Source organism: Mastacembelus armatus, chromosome 16, assembly GCF_900324485.2.
Source record: "Mastacembelus armatus chromosome 16, fMasArm1.2, whole genome shotgun sequence".
NCBI lineage: Eukaryota > Metazoa > Chordata > Actinopteri > Synbranchiformes > Mastacembelidae > Mastacembelus > Mastacembelus armatus.
The window spans coordinates 16,269,376-16,289,289 of NC_046648.1; the positions used below are offsets into that span (position 1 = coordinate 16,269,376).

General features: G+C 40.9%; 2 protein-coding genes across 5 annotated transcripts; one reads left to right on the forward strand and one right to left on the reverse strand.

The window, feature by feature from the left end:
• The first annotated feature begins 904 nt into the window (after positions 1–904).
• Positions 905–8,160, forward strand: LOC113136348 (NADH dehydrogenase [ubiquinone] flavoprotein 1, mitochondrial-like). The gene is made up of 10 exons (XM_026317091.1): positions 905–1,053; positions 5,409–5,491; positions 5,574–5,744; positions 5,880–6,063; positions 6,145–6,334; positions 6,473–6,685; positions 6,773–6,939; positions 7,036–7,117; positions 7,580–7,725; positions 7,875–8,160. The coding sequence occupies exons 1-10, from the start codon at positions 970–972 to the stop codon at positions 7,968–7,970; spliced, it is 1,416 nt and encodes a 471-aa protein (XP_026172876.1). The 5' UTR covers positions 905–969; the 3' UTR covers positions 7,971–8,160.
• Positions 8,161–8,789: 629 nt separating this feature from the next.
• khdc4 (KH domain containing 4, pre-mRNA splicing factor) lies at positions 8,790–15,470 on the reverse strand. 4 transcript variants are annotated; one of them, XM_026317087.1, is made up of 14 exons: positions 15,332–15,470; positions 14,726–14,909; positions 13,616–13,744; positions 13,435–13,514; positions 13,282–13,334; positions 13,013–13,188; positions 12,498–12,709; positions 12,294–12,354; positions 11,568–11,628; positions 11,134–11,387; positions 10,860–11,003; positions 10,194–10,303; positions 10,015–10,100; positions 8,790–9,057 (listed from the first exon to the last, which is right to left on the reverse strand). In XM_026317087.1, exons 1-14 carry the CDS (start codon positions 15,358–15,360, stop codon positions 8,822–8,824), a joined length of 1,815 nt encoding a protein of 604 aa, XP_026172872.1. In that variant the 5' UTR covers positions 15,361–15,470; the 3' UTR covers positions 8,790–8,821. The 4 variants fall into 4 exon arrangements, 3 of the variants coding, with proteins under 3 accessions (XP_026172872.1, XP_026172873.1, XP_026172874.1); XM_026317088.2 differs by having other exon boundaries at positions 8,916–9,647; XR_003296254.1 differs by having other exon boundaries at positions 8,995–9,057; positions 10,194–10,275.
• Positions 15,471–19,914: the final 4,444 nt, after the last annotated feature.

The window sequence follows — 19,914 nt, forward strand, 5'->3', positions numbered from 1 at the left end:
TTGTGCTCATTTGTACATGAACTATAAAAGAGTTTCTGTTTCTAAAATACCTTAAACACGCCTCTTGGCATCTACGATGTATATTGACATTTCTTGTTATTCGTGGGCAGGACTCAATATACTCCAGCATATTGGTGATGTGTTATGTGTGATATGTAACAAGAATAGCAGAGTGATTTATTAGTCAAGCTCTATTATCTTACAGAATTATCTTTGTAACAGCAAAATCAAATTAGCAATATCAATTAATTTTAATCCATGTTTGAAAGTAAAACCTGTCTTTTGTCTAATACTGCAAACTTTCTCTTATAGTTCAAACACTGGACCTCAAACCCTGTCTTTGTGTACATCATGGCATTTTCCTTCAACGGCAAATGTGTTTGAGTGGGTAGAAACAGACCCTTTTCCACTGAAGATCACACAGTCACACAGTAGGAAAATTGGGTGTCAAAAATAATAATACTAATGATGGCTGAATTTGATTATCTGCTCTACTTTAAGGGTTCAGGTACAGTCTCACTATGTTGATGAGACCAGCTGATTAGTAACCTCTTATTATTACAAATTGAAATGTCTGCCAGAAAATGGCCTTGTCAATGCCCAAATGATAACAGTAAAAGTTTATTGGATAGACCTTGGATGAACTGAATGCTTGCTTTCCCATTAATGATCCATTTAAAATCCTGTAAATCATCTATAAAGGACCTCCATGATGCACGTGTGAGCGACACTGGATACCTGTTGGCACTGCATGGGCACCTGGGAGAGGATATGACGTCGATAGTTCCTTAATCCTCTTACTTGCATTAAGCAAAAGCAGCAGGCCCACATTGCTCCTCCAGTAGCATAAGTTTCACACGTAGATTCGGCGGCATGAGAAGTTAACGTAGACTATAAAGGAAAACGCTTTGGGATATTAAAAAAAAGCTGAAAGTGCGTTGGAGGTGTTTGTCCTCAGCCACCTGCAGGATGCTGCCTTGGCGGATGCTGCGGGGCGCTGTGGCGCGTCAGGTAGCTCCGCGTCTGACCTACAGTGCTACAGCACAGCCACAGGTAGGCCTGCATTCACACTGAGGTAAACACGAGTGTGGTGCTTTCATGTACAGACAGCTGATATTTTTGGCACAAGTTCAATGTGAAAGAGCAAGATTATCCAATAGAAAAATGCACAATGAGACAAAGTTGATGAGACTATATATTTTTAATCGACACCTTGTATTTCAGTAAATTTTTACACTAAAAATGAAACTTAATAAGCTTCACTGATAATTTGACATGTTTACACTCAGTGAGAGTGAAAGTAGCAGCCTGCCACATGACAAACCACCAAGACAAACACTGCACTTACAGGCCGCATGACTCTGAACACTGTAGAGCCGAAATGATGTGCTAACATCTGGTAGAACAAAATGTGGTCAGTTTGTCCAGATAAGAGAAAAAATGACGCAGTGAGAGCAGGTTAGTCTGGTGGGCAGAGACTGGATCTGAAAAGTGCAGATTAACGTTTCAGCCGCCACATAAATTGATGTTAACATTAAAATAATACAGCTCCTGTGGCTAATACGGCTTCATAATGAGGCATGACGTGACACCTAAGTTGTTTTTGTGCTTGTAGAGTGAAAATTAATTAGTTGTGACAGAAGTTTAGAGACTTTTATTGGGGTCTGAAAAACGGCTCGTCTGTATGCTATCTGATGACGTCACGTCGCAGTTAGCTTGCGAGAGTTGTAACGATCCTCACTTTAGACTTAAAATGTCCAAAAACCGTAAAAGCTATCACAATACACAGTAAAACCATGGTAACGGTACACTGATAAAATGGCAATTAATGGGCTTACAAATGCGTGTGTATTAAAAAAAATGCGGGAAAAAGTGTCACTGACTTGCGGTCACGAGATATTAACGAGTAGGAACGAGACAGTAGCGCGTGGGAACGAGATTTGGTAAGGCGTGACAAGCAGATAGTTGACTATCTCAGTGGCCCCGAGATACAGTTTTGCAGTGTTTGTTTTGGCACCTTTTAATGATTTAGTCTTTTATTAAAAGTGGAGGTTATATAAGTTTTAGTTAAAATTGTCATTTGATATTCATTAGTTTTAGTTAAAATGCGGATATTCTACTTCAGTGTCATTTTTCATGAGTGTTTAATGTATAAACATTTTGAGACAGTTGTTTCCTTTGTTGTGTAGAGTTACCGTGGTTGTAACTCACTCTGGTCTGCAGAGCAGCAAATGAATCTGCATTTAGATTCATTCGCATTTTGACTAAAATCCTGTCCACAGTGTTTAATGGGAGAAGCTATTGATGGATGACAATATTCTGGTGTAGTTCTTTCTTTCTTTCTACATGAAGATTTAGGTGTTTGGCTGCTGACATAGAATATATGACTTTTATGTGATAGCGAGAGAAACAATGTTAACTGATTTCCTGAAGGAAATGTGTGAGTGCTGGGAACTGGTGGTGCATGGACTTTTTATTCGTGCCTTGTGGTTTGTAAGTTATTAGCCAAAAAAGCCTTGTGGTTAGGGTTACTGTTCCATAAATATCAATAAAAATGCTCAATAATAGTGGAATATTTCCTGTTGAAAAATAAATCAGCTCATAATGTCATTGTTCAAATCAGTTTTTATATCTTTCTTATTGTTTACAGTAATATCTACACTGGGTTATTGTGAGCCAGTGTTGTTGAAATGTGTGTCCTGTCAACCAACTTAAGTTATCAGAAGACTGTTCTGGTTGATTTGTTCTGTCATCATGTACAACATGTAATTCCAATGTTAAAGCAATGATTTCTTAATAACGAAACATCTAATACATTTTAATAATAATAATACTAGCATTGTGAGTGAAGAGTTGATGAATGAGGAAAATGTTAGAGAGCACAGTGTAGAAGAGGTGACTGGTGTGGAGCAGGAAGTAGCAAAGATCAGTAAGGATGAAGTGAGGAAGCCGTTGAAGAGGATGAAGAGTGGAAAGGCAGTTGGTCCTGACGATATACCTGTGGAGGTATGGAAGTGTTTAGGAGAGGTGGCAGTAGAGTTTTTGACTGGGCTACTTAAGATCTTGGAGAGTGAGAGGATGCCTGACGAGTGGAGGAGAAGTGTACTGGTGCCTATCTTTAAGAACAAGGGAGACGTGCAGAGTTGTGGAAACTACAGAGGAATGCAGCTGATGAGTCACACAATGAAGTTATGGGAAAGAGTAGTGGAGGCTAGGCTGAGGTCAGAAGTGAGCATTTGTGAGAAGCAGTATGGTTTCATGCCAAGAAAGAGTATCAAAGATGCAATATTTCCTTTGAAAATGCTGATGGAGAAGCACAGAGAAGGCCAGAAGGAGCTGCATTGTGTCTTTGTAGATTTGGAAAAAGCGTATGACAGGGTCCTGAGAGAGGAGCTGTGGTTTTGTATGAGGAAGTCTGGAGTGGCAGAGAAGTATGTTTGAGTGGTGCAGGACATGTATGAGAGCTGTAAGACAGTGGTGAGGTGTCCTGTAGGGGTGACAGAGGAGTTCAAGGTGGAGGTGGGACTGCACCAAAGATCGGCTTTGAGCCCCTTCTTGTTTGCTGTGGTGATGGACAGGCTGACAGATGAGGTTAGACAGGAATCTCCGTGGACCATGATGTTTGCAGATGACATTGTCATCTGTAGTGAGAGCAGGGAGCAGGTGGAGGAAAATCTAGAGAGGTGGAGGTTTGCGCTGGAAAGGAGAGGAATGAAGGTTAGCCGCAGTAAAACAAAGCACATATGTATAAATGAGAGGGACTCAAGTAGAACAGTGAGATTACAGGGAGTAGAGGTGAAGAAGGTGGAGGATTTTAAGTACCTAGGGTCAACAGTCCAGAGCAACGGAGAGTGTGGAAACAAAGTGAAGAGACGTGTGCAAGCAGGTTGGAACGGGTGGAGGAAAGTGTCAGGTGTGATGTGTGACGACAGAGTGTCAGCAAGAATGAAAAGAAAGGTGTACAAGACAGTGGTGAGACCAGCAATGTTGTATGGTTTAGAGACAGTGGCACTGAGAAAAAGAGCTGGAGGTAGCAGAGCTGAAGATGTTGACGTTCTCTTTAGGAGTGACGAGGATGGATAGGATCAGGAATGAGTACATCAGAGGGACAGCTCATGTTAGATGTTTTGGAGAAAAAGCCAGGGAAGCCAGATTGAGATGGTTTGGACATGTTCAGAGGAGGGACAGTGAGTGGGAAAAGGATGCTGAGGTTAGAGCTGCCAGGAAGGAGGCCTAGAGGAAGACCAAAGAGGAGGTCCTTGGATGTAGTGAAGGAGGACATGAGGATAGTTGGTGTGGGTGAGGAGGATACAGAGGATAGGGTTGAATGGAGGCAGATGATTCGCTGTGACCCCACTTTTTGTGGCTGTTATAAATAACTGTGTTATTTTGACCAATCACATTTCCACTTACCTATTCCTAATCCTATTGCCTATTCCTTTACAGTACATGAAGTAGGTATTCTGTAGCACATCAACAGTTAATATAGAATTAATAATCTTACAAAAGAGCTTAAATCGGAAAAACTGCAGCATTACCAAGGTGCAGCTGTATTATCACCATATTTTACACAATAATCAATAAAGTTTAAAAGGTATATTGTTCCTGATGCAAAGTAATGCTGTTAAACTCACAAAATGTCAGTGTTGAAATTGGGGCCATAAAATGAGTTACTGATTATTGATTATCATACTAAAATGAGAAATAATAAACCTCACTAATAATTGTTTACCTGTACCTGCAGTTGAGCCACCAACCTATCATACTGCAACCTGCCAACCACTACACTAACAGACCATATGACTATGAATACTCTGAAACACAAAAGGAAATGCAACATTTTGATGTCAAAATTATATTTATAGTCTAAAGCATTTGGGACTAATTAAGTGTCAAAATTTTGTGCTATAGTAAAGAAAATAGTCCCAATATGAATCTCAGACTATGAGCTCCTGGCCCTGACTCTATCAGCTGTTTTGACTTGTCTTTGTCAAAAACCCTTTCTATTACATGTTGCTCTGTGACTGTGATTTATAAGCGAAGTGTATGATCTTGAAACTCAATATCCTTAATGGACACATACTGACATCTACCACATCTTACCACATTTCACTAACGTAACATAACAAGTGTTTTTTATATGCTGTCTAAATCCATCAATGCAGATTAACTTAAAAATACAAAATCATTTATTTTCAGAATCACATTTTTATTTTGTGTGTGTGTGTGTTATATCGCAAAGTCTTAAAATTTCTTTGTACCTATAAAGGTCATCTGGAAACAGCTAGAAAGAAAATTAATTCTAAAATTCACATCAGTCAGTTTTATTTTTCATTTATCTTTTTTAGCAGCTTTCTTCTACACAATGTAATGTCATACTTTTCTTATATTGCCCTCTCGGTCACTAGGTGAAGTCAAAAAAGACTAAATTTGGGCCTTTGAGCGACCAAGACCGGATATTCACCAACTTATATGGCAGACATGACTGGAGGTAAACATATTTAGTGCACAACCATTCTACCTGTTGTGTAATGACCTAACCTGAATCTTGTTCTCATCTCTGGCTCTCTTAGGCTCAAAGGAGCACTGAAAAGAGGAGACTGGTACAAGACCAAGGAGATCATCCTCAAAGGACCAGACTGGATCCTGAATGAGGTGAAAATCTCAGGGCTGCGGGGCAGAGGAGGAGCAGGCTTCCCCACTGGAATGAAGTGGAGCTTCATGAACAAACCCAGTGATGGCAGGTAGGAACAGGAAGGAAAAGAAGCCAGAATCTGATTAGTCAGACATATTTTAGGCCTACATCACTGTTCACACTAATAATGACACACTACTGAGGGGTCCGTGTACCATTTATTTCCTTCTTCCCTGTGTCTTAGGCCTAAGTACCTGGTGGTAAATGCTGATGAGGGGGAGCCTGGTACATGTAAAGACCGAGAGATAATGCGTCATGACCCACATAAGCTGATAGAGGGCTGCCTCATGGCTGGAAGAGCCATGGGTGCTCATGCTGCATACATCTACATCAGAGGAGAGTTTTACAATGAGTCATCAAATCTACAGGTATACAACTGCCCAGAGGGATGACATGGAGTTTTGTTGTACAATATGTTGTTTGTGATAATTTGCCTTTTCTTCAAACAGGTGGCTATTACTGAAGCATACAAAGCAGGGCTCATTGGAAAGAACGCCTGTGGCTCGGGGTATGACTTTGATGTGTTTGTGGTGCGGGGAGCCGGAGCCTACATCTGCGGGGAGGAGACGGCCCTCATCGAGTCTCTTGAGGGCAAACAAGGCAAACCCCGACTCAAGCCGCCATTCCCTGCAGACATAGGTGAGGTAAAAGCTCTACAATCTCATACATCCGGTTTCATACAAAGGTTAATTATGGGTTTAGAAACTGAAAAATAGTTATATTCTAATTGCAGTCCTCAGGTGGTTATTCTCTGCTGCTGTATCTCTTTGCCTTAAGGGGTGTTTGGATGCCCAACGACAGTTTCCAATGTGGAGACAGTTGCTGTGGCGCCTGCAATCTGTCGTCGAGGCGGAGCCTGGTTTGCCAGCTTTGGGAGAGAGAGGAACTCTGGAACAAAGCTGTTCAACATCTCCGGTCATGTGAACACACCGTGCACAGTCGAGGAAGAGATGTCTATTCCTCTGAGAGAGCTAATAGAGAGACATGCAGGTGTGTGTTTACAGTCCACCTCTGTGTTGATGTTGGTTTACTTTATGTTGACAAGACTTCCTCTCTCCTCTTGTATGATTGGTGCAGGAGGAGTGAGGGGAGGTTGGGACAATCTATTAGGAGTGATCCCAGGGGGGTCCTCCACTCCCATCATCCCTCGGCATGTGTGTGATGATGTTTTGATGGACTTTGATGACCTGGTTCGTGCAGAGACTGCTCTGGGCACTGCTGCCGTTATAGTCATGGATAAATCTGTAAACATTTCCCTGAATATTATCCATAAAAAAATGCACAGTGCCTTCAGCAACAAACAGTCTTCAAAGCATATCTGAAATGTATTTCCTCTGCAGACCAATGTTATCCGAGCCATCGCACGTTTAGTGGAGTTCTACAAACATGAGAGCTGTGGCCAGTGCACCCCCTGTAGAGAGGGTAAGGAACTACGGAATAAAACACTATGAACTAAGATATTTTCAAACACATATTAACTAATACTTAATCACTCGATTATTTGTACTTCTACAAAGCTTCAGTGATGTCCAGGTGCCGGATACCAAAAGTTCAACATGAACATGATAGAAAAGTACCTGCACACTGGAAGCAGGCCTCTCTTAAGCTTTTACGGGCAGAATATCAGATTTTCTGACCAGTGGCAGGAGAAGTGACCTACTCTGATATAAAAAAAAAACACTGCTGCTGTGTACAATCATTACATTAACTATTAAATGCTAAATGCACTGAAGTTATCAGAGAAAAATATTTTGTGTAGGCATTAGTCAGAAAATTAATGTTGAGGCTAAACACTGCTAAAGGCACTGGGGCTCGGATTTTAGTACGAGTACTTTTTATGTTGCATCCACTGTTTCCAACTGTTTCTCTCTGCTGTTTACTCAGGAGTTGACTGGATGGATAAGATGATGTGGAGGTTTGTTCGAGGAGAGGCAGCAGTTTCAGAGATTGACATGATCTGGGAGCTGAGTAAGCAGATAGAGGGACACACCATCTGTGCCCTTGGTGATGGAGCTGCCTGGCCTGTACAGGTGACACTTCTGAGAGTTTAATTAACCTTTTTAACAAATGAAGCTTAACATGACAGTGCTTGAGGCTACATATTCAAGAAAGTAGTAGTTTAAATTTTAATATACAGTTTTGTTATTCTTAGCTTCTTTTTTTTTTTTTTTCACTACAGGGACTTATCCGTCACTTCAAGCCAGTTCTGGAGAGTCAAATTGCTCAGCATAACAAGAAAAACCCTCCAAGAAAGGCAGAGATTGAGATGATCTAATAGTGTACAAATGTCCGTTTCAGCTTTTCACAACAGTATTACAACATAGATCCTACATTATTTTTGAACATAGTGTTTAAAGTAATATTTTTATACTTGAGATTGTAGAGTCCTGCACTGTCTTACTGTATAAATAGTTTTACAATTTTAAAGTTATTGTCATTGCATAATAGATGCAGTTTAGTGTGAGGGTAAGGAGTCAGTTTTTGCAATAAATCTTTTAACGAGATCACTTAATCCACTACTTATTTAGATTTTCTAATATCTAGTGAATTATTAGAAACTAATTATCAAGACAGACTTTCACAAGTCAATAAATTAAGTTTATTTCAGAAAATCATGTAATTCAAATTTTTTTTTTTCTTCTACATCTTAATTTGATGTGTACAAACAAACCAGAATAGGAATTGCATCACTGATGTAGACAAAGAAACGAAAATGGGTGAAAAATAAGAAACTGGGGCTAAATTGAAGTAGTGAGTTATGTACATCATTGTCATGTAATATTGTTTTTACAAAAACACTATATTCAAACACTTCTCCTGGTATGGGTTATCATTCCATTCCTAATAAAAATGGAGGCAGAATATTGCTCATCTGACCATCTATACAGCCACAAAATGTTCCATTTCAAAATTATATGCACATAACAAAAGGTTTTCCAAAATATTACTATGCCCATTTGGACCCCAGTACTAACAGAATGCTTAGACCAACCATACCAACAAACAGCTGTTAAGTATCATCCATGTGATGAATGGGTGATGTGACAGGCTCATTTAGGATGCACAATCTGTAAGACTCAATATAAAGCACTAACAGAGTTAGTTTTTTTATTTTTTTTGCTGTTTTTAGGGCGCCATCCAGAAAGGGATTGACTGCTGTTGTGGCTGTGTTTTAGCACGAGGGGGTGGTGGAGGAGGGCAGCGATAGCTCTGTGTCCAGCCTGAGGAGGTGATGGTGGTGGGGGGAACTGCCACAGGGTTACCTGGCCCTGAGGGTTTAGAAGTGCAGTGGTCTTCCTCTTCATCAGAAGAGTCGCCAGTGTAAGCCACCAAACCTGTTTTCAGTCTTTTCACTGGGGGCTCTAAGAGGAGGATGATAAGTAGAAGAAAGGGGGAAGAAGGGAGTAGTGGCAGATTTTGGAGAGGGAGAGAGAGAGAGAGAAACAAAAACAACAAAAAAAAAAAACAACAGCAGCAACATGTTTCAAATAAGACAGATGCCAAGTTGATTATTCCAAACACATTTTGGGAGAAACAAATAGTTAATAGGGTTTAATTGATAGTTTCTCGGCAGAGTAGATAAGGGGGCAGCCATTCGAAAGCAGCCATTGGTTGGTGGGGAGCGACAGTGTTTAGGCCGTCCAATCGAGGGGCAGGACAGTGTTACAGGATGAGTCGTGCCCCACCCCCAATCAGTATCCAGCATCACCCCAGAGATACATGGAAGAGAAGAAAAACACAGAGAAGAAGAGAAAAACACAAAAACAGGAGAGATTCTCATTAGTTAGGAAAGCAAAGTAAGTGCAGACACTCCAGACTGATGATGTCATCAGAATGGGATGTTAAGTTGGACTCGACTGATCAGACCTCTTTACAAATGACTGAACAATGTACAAAAGATGTCATAGTGCCGCCTCACTATCTGGAGATATCTAGTCACAGCAGCAGAATCCTGTAAGAAGCATAAGGGCCAGTTTAAGGCTCAGGCATGTGTGGGCAGTGCTGCACTTATCTAATCTGCCACAAGAACAGAGGGCTTTATTGTCCAAATCCAGAAGAACATCAGCTTTTTAGAACAACTATATTTACCATTATATACACAAAGATCTGCTGGGGTGTTATAGGACAGATAGCGGAAGTAAGCCAGCTGAAATCCAGACACAGTCCAGTGGCCTGGGAGAGGATTTACATTTTACTTGATGCAGCTCTACATTAGTGAACACACCCAGGCTGAGCTCATAAGGGACATAGCCCACACTCAAGAACTGTGGATGTGGATTTGGGCAGCGATTTGTCAATCCACAGGATAATGCCCTTACCCACGGGGCCTTGCGGTGCCCTCTTCTCCTCCATCTTGGGTCTCACTCCATTCACCGGCATAGGTGGTGGAGGCATTAGCTGCCTACTGTTAAACAAGAACAGCATATGTTAACTAGGGGCCATTGCCTTTTGCCCACAGTTTTTCATTAATATAAATAAATGTAACAAAACTATGTACCTGTCCCTCTCACTTGGTGGGCCAGAGGAACTTGATGGTGGCGGTCCTGTACTCTCGGGGCTGCCCACTGCGAAGCCTGCACCTAAATTAGTCATATGAATGGGTCCATGCTATGAGCAGAAAAACACACAGGTGCGATTAGCAGACATCCTTTACTAAACCCTGTCCTAACACTTTAATATATAATAATATACCTGTTCTACCAATAGTGAGATAATCTGACATTGTAAGTTATATCTTACCACAATCTGTGATTACACATTTTCCCCGTCCACTATGAAAGAGCTCATCAGAAATATCTTTTTCTAAAACTCCTTATCAGAACAAACATACAAGTGAACTGAAAGTGAGCAGTCAGCAGGCAATGCTGTCTCAACCAATGTACATAAAAGATTGGAAGAAAGGATGGATGAAATGTTAGTAGGTAAATTAAGAGTGAAGCAAGAGAGCAACCTAAGACAGACTGACTGGATATGATTGGATATGATAACAAAATGTATGGACTTGACAAAAACTAGAAATAGAAGTGCTAACTGTAGGAACAAAATACAAAAAAAAAAAAAAAAAAAAAAAAAAAAAAAAAAAAACAGGTCAAGGGGAAGAAAGACAAAAATAAAGCCAGCAGAGAATTATTAGGCACTGTTAAGATCGGGAACTATTTATCACCTGGTAGCCCAGTAGGCCACTGTCTCTCTCGTCTGGTACCTCCTCTGTGAAGCGTCTTTTCTGTGGTGGGTTTGCTGGCGCAGCAGGTTGTGGAGCTGTGGATGGCGCTGCAGCTGATGGAGGAAAGGGTACGGGAGGAAGAGTCTACAGAGAGACAGGAAAAAAGTACAGTATTAATGCTTCATATGCAGTGCAGGTGCCGTAGCTGATGTCCAAAAGTGTTCACCTTTTTACAGAATAGGAAATCACATGAGGAGTGATGGATTAGTCCTACCTGTGGCAGAGTGCCTGGAGCAGGAGAAGGAACAGGAGCTGGGGCAGAGGCTGGAGCAGAGCTAGGAGCAAGGGGATACTGAGGCACACCTGTGGCTGCTGCAGGAGGCATTGGAGGAGGAACAGTGTAAGGTGGAGGGACAGGTTGTGGTTGAGGTGGGGGTACAGGCATGGGGTAGCCTGGCTGGTATCCAGCAGGGGGGTAGTAAGGAGGCTGGGGAGGAATCCCATTCACAACTGGAGGCTGTGAAAAGCCTGGAGGAGAAAGTAAAAGGAGAAATTAAGTCAGGATCTCTCCATGACTTATACATTGTATCGTATTATACTTATACACTGTCATATTGACTGACAATGCCACATCTGACAACAGGAAAATCAACATTAAATAGCCAAGCAGTAAATTTAAACACAGAAAGGCAACCAGTTGTTGCATACCTTGTTGTGTTGGCATCATTGTGCTCATTTGATTAAGGAAACGAGAATACTCTGCATGGACCTGAGGATGAGAAACATTCACCACAAGGCTCGTTAGTGATGTAAGTAACAAAAATAGAAATGTGCTAAAATGAAGACAACTTTAAACAAAAATGTACTGTATAAACTCACTGTGTAATGTCAGCCTAGTGCAAAATAGTTAGACCTGTGAAGTTATGATTTAATATCATCTCCATCATCAACACCTCCTGGCAGAAACATATACTGCTTGAACCTCTATCTTTTTTTTGTTGTATTTCCTGTGATATCCTGGACAATGACTTTTCGCTTTGTTGCCAAACTTCTTTGGTAATAAAACGCATTAAAAATTTGATCAGTCAAGAATACATTGTATTGACTTATCATTTTCTAAGTTGCATGGTTGCTTTGATCTGTGTAGCTGTTTAACTGCTAGACCCGTGCAGAGATCTGACAGTATTTGGAATAACTGTCAGCTGGTGATGCTCAGTGGTGTAGTTGTACATCCAACTTTTAAAAAAAAAATAGCATTAGATGCCATTTGTTACAAATAATGCTGACATAGACATGCATTTGGTATTGCATATACTTGTAATGGATATATTGCATATACTTGTAATGGAATGCCAGGTGTAGTTTGAATGGGAAAGTACAGACCTGGACAAAGTCTCATGGTCATTCATTTGACAGTAACAGGAAATTACTCACTGTCTGAAGCAGGTTCTCACACAAGGTTTTTGCTGCTGCAAGTCCTTCTGGTTTAGGATGGCTGGGGAGGAAAAAGACTGCATTTAGCTCTATAGAGGCCACATTGTGGAGGAAAAAAATGTTTCTAGCTCATATTACTGAACAATTAGGAGTCATGTCTGATAAGCAAGATTTACATTTCTTCATTTCCAGGACAATGCCCACCTGATGTAGATGTACATGGGTTCAAAAGCTTCTCGGCCAGAGGCAGGCTCTAAACAACCTGATCCTTTTCCTCTGAGGAACACTTTGGCCCCTGTCTCAGCCTGGATGTGCTGCAGGTATGAACAGCCAGGACCCTCGACCCGCTCTTTGACCACAAACCCTGGGATAGCATGCTCCAGGCCCACAAAGACTTTATCTTGAACATAATGCATCTGAAGTTGAGAGACAACACACAAGATCCAGGTAATCAGCAGTGGAGGACAGCTATAGTTGGAAAACAAGCAGGACAGTGGCCTCTGAGGAACATGACCTGCCCACACCATGAATTATTTTAAATGGAAAACTGGAGTAGGACTAGTAAAAGAATAGTATGAACTTTAAAGTTTGTCTGCTCTGTTTGCAGTTTTGGCAGAAAAAAAAAAACCTGAGCATTTTTATAGTGCTTACTAAACCCTTCACAGTGAAATAATTCTTAGTTCATGACAGGTTAAATGACAGCAAGAACGCTGTCTTACCCCGGACTGGAAGTGTGGTTTGTGGTGTGTTATGGGAGGGAGTGAGGGTGGAGGGTTGTGCTGCTGGTAAACAGTGACGGATGCTGCACTTGGAGAGAAGGATGATGATGATGATGAGGCAGTTGCAGCCTTGACCACTCCATTGGTGATTATCTCCTTGATTCTGTTAACTGCCTCTGAAAAAAGGAGCACAGGAATAATAATAATAAAGTTGAATTACCATATATATGAATATGTAAGATGATCAAAGATAAAGTTAAAATACTGACTGTCAACAAGTTCTCTGGTCTGTCCTTGGACATGAAGGTACAGAGGTCGATCTCTGTATGGAAAGAGCAGAAATGTGTTAACACAACAACACTGAACAGCAAGTTAACTAGTAGTATGATCAGTTACTAATAATGACAGATATGAGGAATTACCCTGATACAGCTTTGCTTTTCTCCTCTGCTGTCATGTATCGCCCTCTAGTTGAAACTGCAGCACCACTAACTTTACTGATCTACAGACAAATCATGTAAGAGATACAAAACACATCAGTTTAAAATTCACGAAGTGACAAACTTAAATCTGTAAGATATGATTATTTGTTTTGCTGCTGACGTCATCCTGTGTTTGGCCACGGGTCAGGAGATTTCGACAAGTGATTGGGACATCATTGATCTCAACTTCGGCTACAACCAGGTCATCTTTGGCTTTTGTTGGTACTGGTGGTTTACCAATACCTATAGCCTGAGTGAGGAGTCAAACAAAAATATGTGTCACAAAATAAAACAGTGCAGGAAATTATACTAATATTTAGTGACACTGTAATCGTAACATAAAAATGTCTGAAGAAAACATGGGAAGGTAACAATTCTGTAGTGGCATTACTCAATGTGTGTTTAATGTCTTCATCCTTTTTAGAGTGTAACTGATAGCTCTAATGTCGGTGAAGACAATATATGCTTAAAGGCACAAAGAATTTACAGCAGATAGCTTTGTTTGCCACAACATACTGATTCTTATAAAGATTTAGTTTTAAGAAAGGGATATGCTGATAAGTAAGAACACCTTTCTCGTTGGCTTAATTGGAGGGACATATTTTTCCAAAACTGTTAGCAACAATTGGTCACATTGGCAAAACTGTCCAAATACAAACGGGAAGCATGTAGCCATGGTACTTTTATGATATCACAAATATATTATCATGTATCACACAATGGCCAAATATAACCAAATATATTCAACTGGCAGGTACTGTGAAATTAAAGGTATAGAAAAAGCATTATATTATCACATGGTGTACTCTCAGTTGTCTCAGTTTATTAGGCGCACCTCAGTGCCTCATTAAACAGACTTGTTAAATCATCCCCTTAATGAAGATGTTCTTTTATTTTTGTTTAGGGGAATGATCACTCTTTACGATGTAGTTTGTACTACATGACTATGTTATAAATACAGCCATTTCTGTTATTTTGCATAGTGTCAATGTAAATGGGCCTGGAAAGAAATAGGAACAGCACAAGTCAATACAACAGTTGTACTGATGAAGACAGGATTTATTGCAGGAAGTCTGTGTTTGTTTCAACCAGATATACATAATAAATCAGCCACTGATTATATATTATACTGCCCTTTTCACTAACATATTATGTTCACCGTGTAGCTGAGCTGTTTTAAAAACCCTCTTCATTAAAAATTAACCATGTGTACATAATGTAATACAATTACCTTATCAGGGGGTCCAGGGGGTCCTATCTGTGAGGGTTTGAGTTTCCCCTTAGCTACCAACATGGCATTAATCTTGGCAGCCACAGCAGCTGCAGCATCCAAAGCCCCGGTAGGTGCAGCTTCAGCCTCCCCCATCCCACCGGAGCCGGAGCCAGGCCCGGGCTGGTCCCATTTGCTGCGGCGGCTGGAAGGACACAAAAATAAGAGAAAAAGACCTAATCAAGTAGAAATAGACAAGAAATCCGAACTAGCAAACCTTTGATTGAGTTAAGTTTTTCCTCTCCACTGACACAAAATCCGACTCTGTTATTGCTCATGTTTTTGGACACTGACCAAGTGACACTTCGGCCTTCGCGATCCTTTTCTTATCTCTAAGGGCTTTCGCTTATTGTGATTATCGGTCAAGCGCAAGCACACTATATAATTAATTATTAAAAACACCCAAGTGTCATTAAACTCAAAGTTAGCTAGTATTGTTCAGCAGCAGCTCTTCAACGCTCCGACATTACATAAACGTTAGCTAGCTAGCCGGCTAACTAGAATCGCCAACACAGGGTCAAAAATAACCAACGAAAACATGAAAACCTTCTGTTTTGACACACCCACCCGCCGTTTTGGGTCCCACAAAATGACATCAAATCACGTCTACCAGGAATTATCTTCTCAGTGCAATAATACTTGTGAACCCTCCCTTGGTTTCTACAGACCGTCAGTTCAGTAAGCTGCGGTGTTTGCCAGCCAAGAATTTTTGTCATTTCCGCTTCCGGTTAATATCGTTGAGCTGAACACTAGAGGGCGCCAGATATCACCACTTATTTCTTAGGGACGACAAAGAAGAAAGTTCAGGTGAGATGCTGCAGGTCTGGGGAGCTTGTAGATGGGGGGCATTAGAGGTTCAAGCGGAGGAGAAAGCCTGGAGCCGCACCTCATACTTTCAGGATGTTTTCTCAAGGTAGGTTTGATCAGTTATAACACTTCTAAAAATGTCTAAAGTTTGTCAATGCACGGCTGCATGTAACTTTTAACACGTGTCAGGGCTTTGTTTGTACAGGGAGGTCTAAAGTTTTTCTGTCACTGAAAATGCACACGAAGACAGGGCAGCTTTTAGGAAAATTATCCTTCATGTTTCTATATCATACACATTTTAAAAATATCTTTAAATTGTACCTGGATAACATTAAACCTTAATCAAAATAGAAAAAGTTTCACTATCACAATGACAACACTTTAAAGTAAGAAAAGCAATTGTATTATGGGGCAAAATGACAAATTCTGAGAGGGTCACTATATTTATTGTTTCTGTAAATATGACCTTTTCATGGCATAGCAATGTGACTTAATGGCTTGAATTGTGTTCTGACCTCTTGGATGCCTTGTCACCTATTTTTCAAATAGATTACAAGTAAAGCCCTCTAATCTTTCAAGTTGTACATGGTTGTTAGTTGTCAGAGCTGTATGCTTTGCATCAGCCCCTGTTCCAGTCAGGTTCTGTTTGGTCCTAATGGGGGATGCAAGACAAACCTAATATCCAGCTTCTTGCACATAGACCACAGCATTGCAGTCTGTTGTGATGTACTGGGTTTCTTAGAATCACTCTTCCAGGTACAGGTGTTCAGTTACTGACCACCCAGGGTCTCAAGGAGACATGGCCCGGAGGTGCAAGTTACTGTGGAAGGTGAGAACGCTGTGCGGGGGTGACATAGATCAACAGACTGAACAACTAGCAGCCCTAGATGAATTTCTTTGGTTCTGTGTTGTGGGGGTGTTAAAAACAGCCTTCAAAATTCTGCTGTCTGGAGTTTGATTAGGATCCATGTCTGTCATATGTGTGTAGGAGGAAATAGCTGGTTTTAAATCACAGCACTAGCTTTGTTCATCTAATAGGAAGTTATTTTGAGTTTACTTTAAAATTCAAGAGTGAAAGTAATAGGCTATTTTGTTGCCTTGCTATGATTCAGCAGCTTTTTGTGCACCAGCACCATTTAAAGTTTGCAGTTATGTTTTTACTAAGGATCCTGATGTTTGCTTTGACAACTGTAAAGCTGTTTTCACTCCAAAAAGACATATGTAGTATGCTTTATGAAGGGATAGCATTAACAATCTGGACTGTGATAGAAGAAATGGCAAGCCTTGGTAGCTAAAATAGTTTGCAAACATTGAATCTGTAGTGGAATTAGGTCAAGATATTTGCTTTTTGACAAGGTGTGACTAGCTTGTTCTGTAGTGATGATCCCTCAGAACTGGAATGAATCTGCACCATTCAAGGTGGAAGCCGGGTCAAGACAGACAAGTGGAAGAACATTTGATCAAACAGTCCCTATTCATGCCATCAGAGAGAAAATTATGTATTTCAGGCACAACGTTGTTGTGATAGAGGTTATAGGTAATCAGTAGATGTCAGTATCTTATCTTCTTTGTCCATGAAAGACAAATGTCTTTGTCTTTTCTCTCTCCTCTATCCACTTGCCCCAACCGGTCGAGGCAGATGACCGCCCAAACTGAGCCCGGTTCTGCTGCAGGTTTTTTCTTCCATTAAAGGGAGTTTTTCCTCTCCACTGTTGCCATGTGCTTGCTCATAAGGGATTTGTTGGGGTTTTTTTGTTTTTTGTAAAGTGCCTTGAGATGATTGTATTGTGATTTGGCACTATACAAATAAATCAAATTGAATTGAATTGAATTTTATTTTGGGTATTGCTCATTAGGCCTGTATCATTTGGCAAGGAAAATGTCTGACTACTGTCACACAGGATCAGTACAGCTGCTAGAATATAGTAATTGACTCATTATCATTATCCAACATTATCCAATATAATTGTGATAGGAAAAATGTTTCGCAATGAACAGAGGCAAGTAATAATTTGTTTACAACTATTCAGTCTTAGTTGTTATTTGATTTCACCACCAGGTGGCACTCTAATTCTAACTGGGACTTTCACTCTTCAATCTCACACAGTCATCCTGCTGCTATTTTTTTTTTTTTTTTTACATTTTGACCCAGACTTGTAGTATTTATATATGTGATAGTACGGTAAACATAAGCAGAAAAACTAAAAAAAAAATGCCTATTAAAGTTTTGTAATGTCCAAAGTTGTGTCTGAGTTCTGGCCAACAGACCACAGCACCAACATATTCAGTTTCTGGTCACAAAAGTGTAAATCTTCACATATGAAAAGTGGTATTTTTTGTTAAATGCTAAAAAACCAGTCAACTGATTGGTACTAACAGAGTCACTGATTTCAGCTAATCATGTTAGCTGTTAAACATAATAAACTACACAGACTTTTGCTCTAGTATTGAATAGTGTCATGGAAATGCATAATGTCCCTACGCCGCCATGAGCTCCCTGCATGAAATCATGGGGTACAGATGAGTGAAGTGTCAGAAGGTCAGCGGTCATGGGCGCTTTGACGCCTTCGATGACTGTTTACGGGCAGTATGCTGCGAGGAGGAGTTGGCAGGACAGCCCAGAGAAATAGTGCAGCCCAAGCAGAGGGAGAAGGAGCAAGGGGGACAGACGTGCCATATTTACTGTTTTTCCTAGTAAGAGCCCAAGTGTGAACCGTAATGTGTGTGTCGGTTGATATAACCTCCGGCCTTCAAGGTACGCAAGCCTGGGTCTCGGCTGATCCTGGCGGCTGACACAGAAGTGTGAAGGCAAGGGACGTGATGGGGAGGAGGGCACCTCACTGTGGGGTTGCCATGGACCGAACAAAGAAACACTGTGAGCACCAAGGTTTCAGGGTTTGCTGTCAAATCAGCGATTACAAGCAGTTTTTTTTTTTGTTTTATTTTTTTTAATTTAGGGTTGACTAAATGTGCAAGTATTATACAACTCTAACTAGTGTATTTGATATAAACTGCTGTGATGTTTAACTAATGATAAATTGATTATTCTGAGAAATCTGAGTTCAAAGTGAGTGTTATTGTCATTCATAATGTATAGGGAAATTTTAATGGGATATAAGATGAAACCATGCAGAGGAGGAATGAAATTGCATGAAAGTGCAGACAAGGCAGAAAGTGTAGAGGGGACAAAAAGTGATTGAGAGAGGGAAAACAGATGGGAAGATTGAATTTTAGAGGAGGGCGTGCAGAGGTGGAGTGCGAAGGGAATCTTTTTTGTGTATGTCTGGAGAGAATGGGAGCCTCTTATACACCTCACAGCGTGAATTTGGCCTGGACTGTGGCTTCGTCTCGTCTACACAACGGGGTGCTTTCCTGAACGGGCTGCCCAGGGGAGGGGCACCTGCAGCAGCTTCAAACACTGGTCAAGAGATCCTGTCAGGCGGGGCAAGGGGTTGCTGGGATGGAAAGATGCTTGGTGGTTCCAGGAAACAGACATGTGTTGGATTTCTGAAATCCTCAGGTAGAACAGAGCAGTGCTCCAAGAAGAAAATATTTGTCCTTGTGTTTTCCCTATAGGCCAGAGAGGAGGACATTGCCTGCAATATCAGAAGCTTCTGTTGTGCAGAAGGACAAAAGTTATGATTGGAGCAAGTCAGCCAGTGCTGGCAACTACCAGTAGAAACAACACAAAGTTTATAGATCAGCCAGCCTGCCAACTGAGACAATATTTTCCATCCATTTGGTTGGGGTGACCAAACACTGTGCATTTGAAGTTTATCAAATACTCGGTCATCCACGCAGACCCAAGGGAGGACTTAATCATGTGATATATTGAGTTTTAAAATACACAGACAAAAATCTGTGGCATACGCACACTTGAAAAACTGAACAACAAGCTCTCTGTGCTTTCATAGCCACACTGCTGCTAAGTGTCTTTTTTGGATAGATTTCATCTTTACACAACCTACACCCTTATCTTCTGTCATTTTGGTGTTACCCAGGGGTCCAACAACCACCAGGTCTCATATGAGGAGCCATGATTGAAAACGTACATGAAGCTGGCTTTTTATTTGCAAGAAATCCCACTTAAATAGACAAATGTGCTGAGAGAGCCTTGGTCTTGTCTGCGAACAGTGGATGGTTATTGCATTAACTTTAGAACAGAAGCACCCCCTGCAGGGTGACCGCACAGGGATGGATGATAACTGCAATGGGAATGTTGGCTCAGAGGTAGCCAGGCCAGGTAAATGGAAACACATGGTAGGCAGCATGGACTACAGAAGGACTGTGCAGCCCAAGAAATAATGGCATCAGAGTGCAGAGAAACACACAAGCTCCCTTGA

What these genes read in the sequence shown, in the direction of transcription:
- LOC113136348 (XM_026317091.1), top strand. Translation starts at nt 970, where the DNA reads ATGCTGCCTTGGCGGATGCTGCGGGGCGCTGTGGCGCGTCAGGTAGCT. An exon ending in AACAAACCCAGTGATGGCAG is followed by an intron (nt 5,745 to 5,879) that starts GTAGGAACAGGA and finishes CCTGTGTCTTAG; the next exon opens with GCCTAAGTACCTGGTGGTAA. An exon ending in GCTAATAGAGAGACATGCAG is followed by an intron (nt 6,686 to 6,772) that starts GTGTGTGTTTAC and finishes TGATTGGTGCAG; the next exon opens with GAGGAGTGAGGGGAGGTTGG.
- khdc4 (XM_026317087.1), bottom strand. Translation starts at nt 15,360, where the DNA reads ATGTCATTTTGTGGGACCCAAAACGGCGG. An exon ending in GACCAGAGAACTTGTTGACA is followed by an intron (nt 13,189 to 13,281) that starts GTCAGTATTTTA and finishes TCCTTTTTTCAG; the next exon opens with AGGCAGTTAACAGAATCAAG. An exon ending in CCCATGTACATCTACATCAG is followed by an intron (nt 12,355 to 12,497) that starts GTGGGCATTGTC and finishes TTTCCTCCCCAG; the next exon opens with CCATCCTAAACCAGAAGGAC.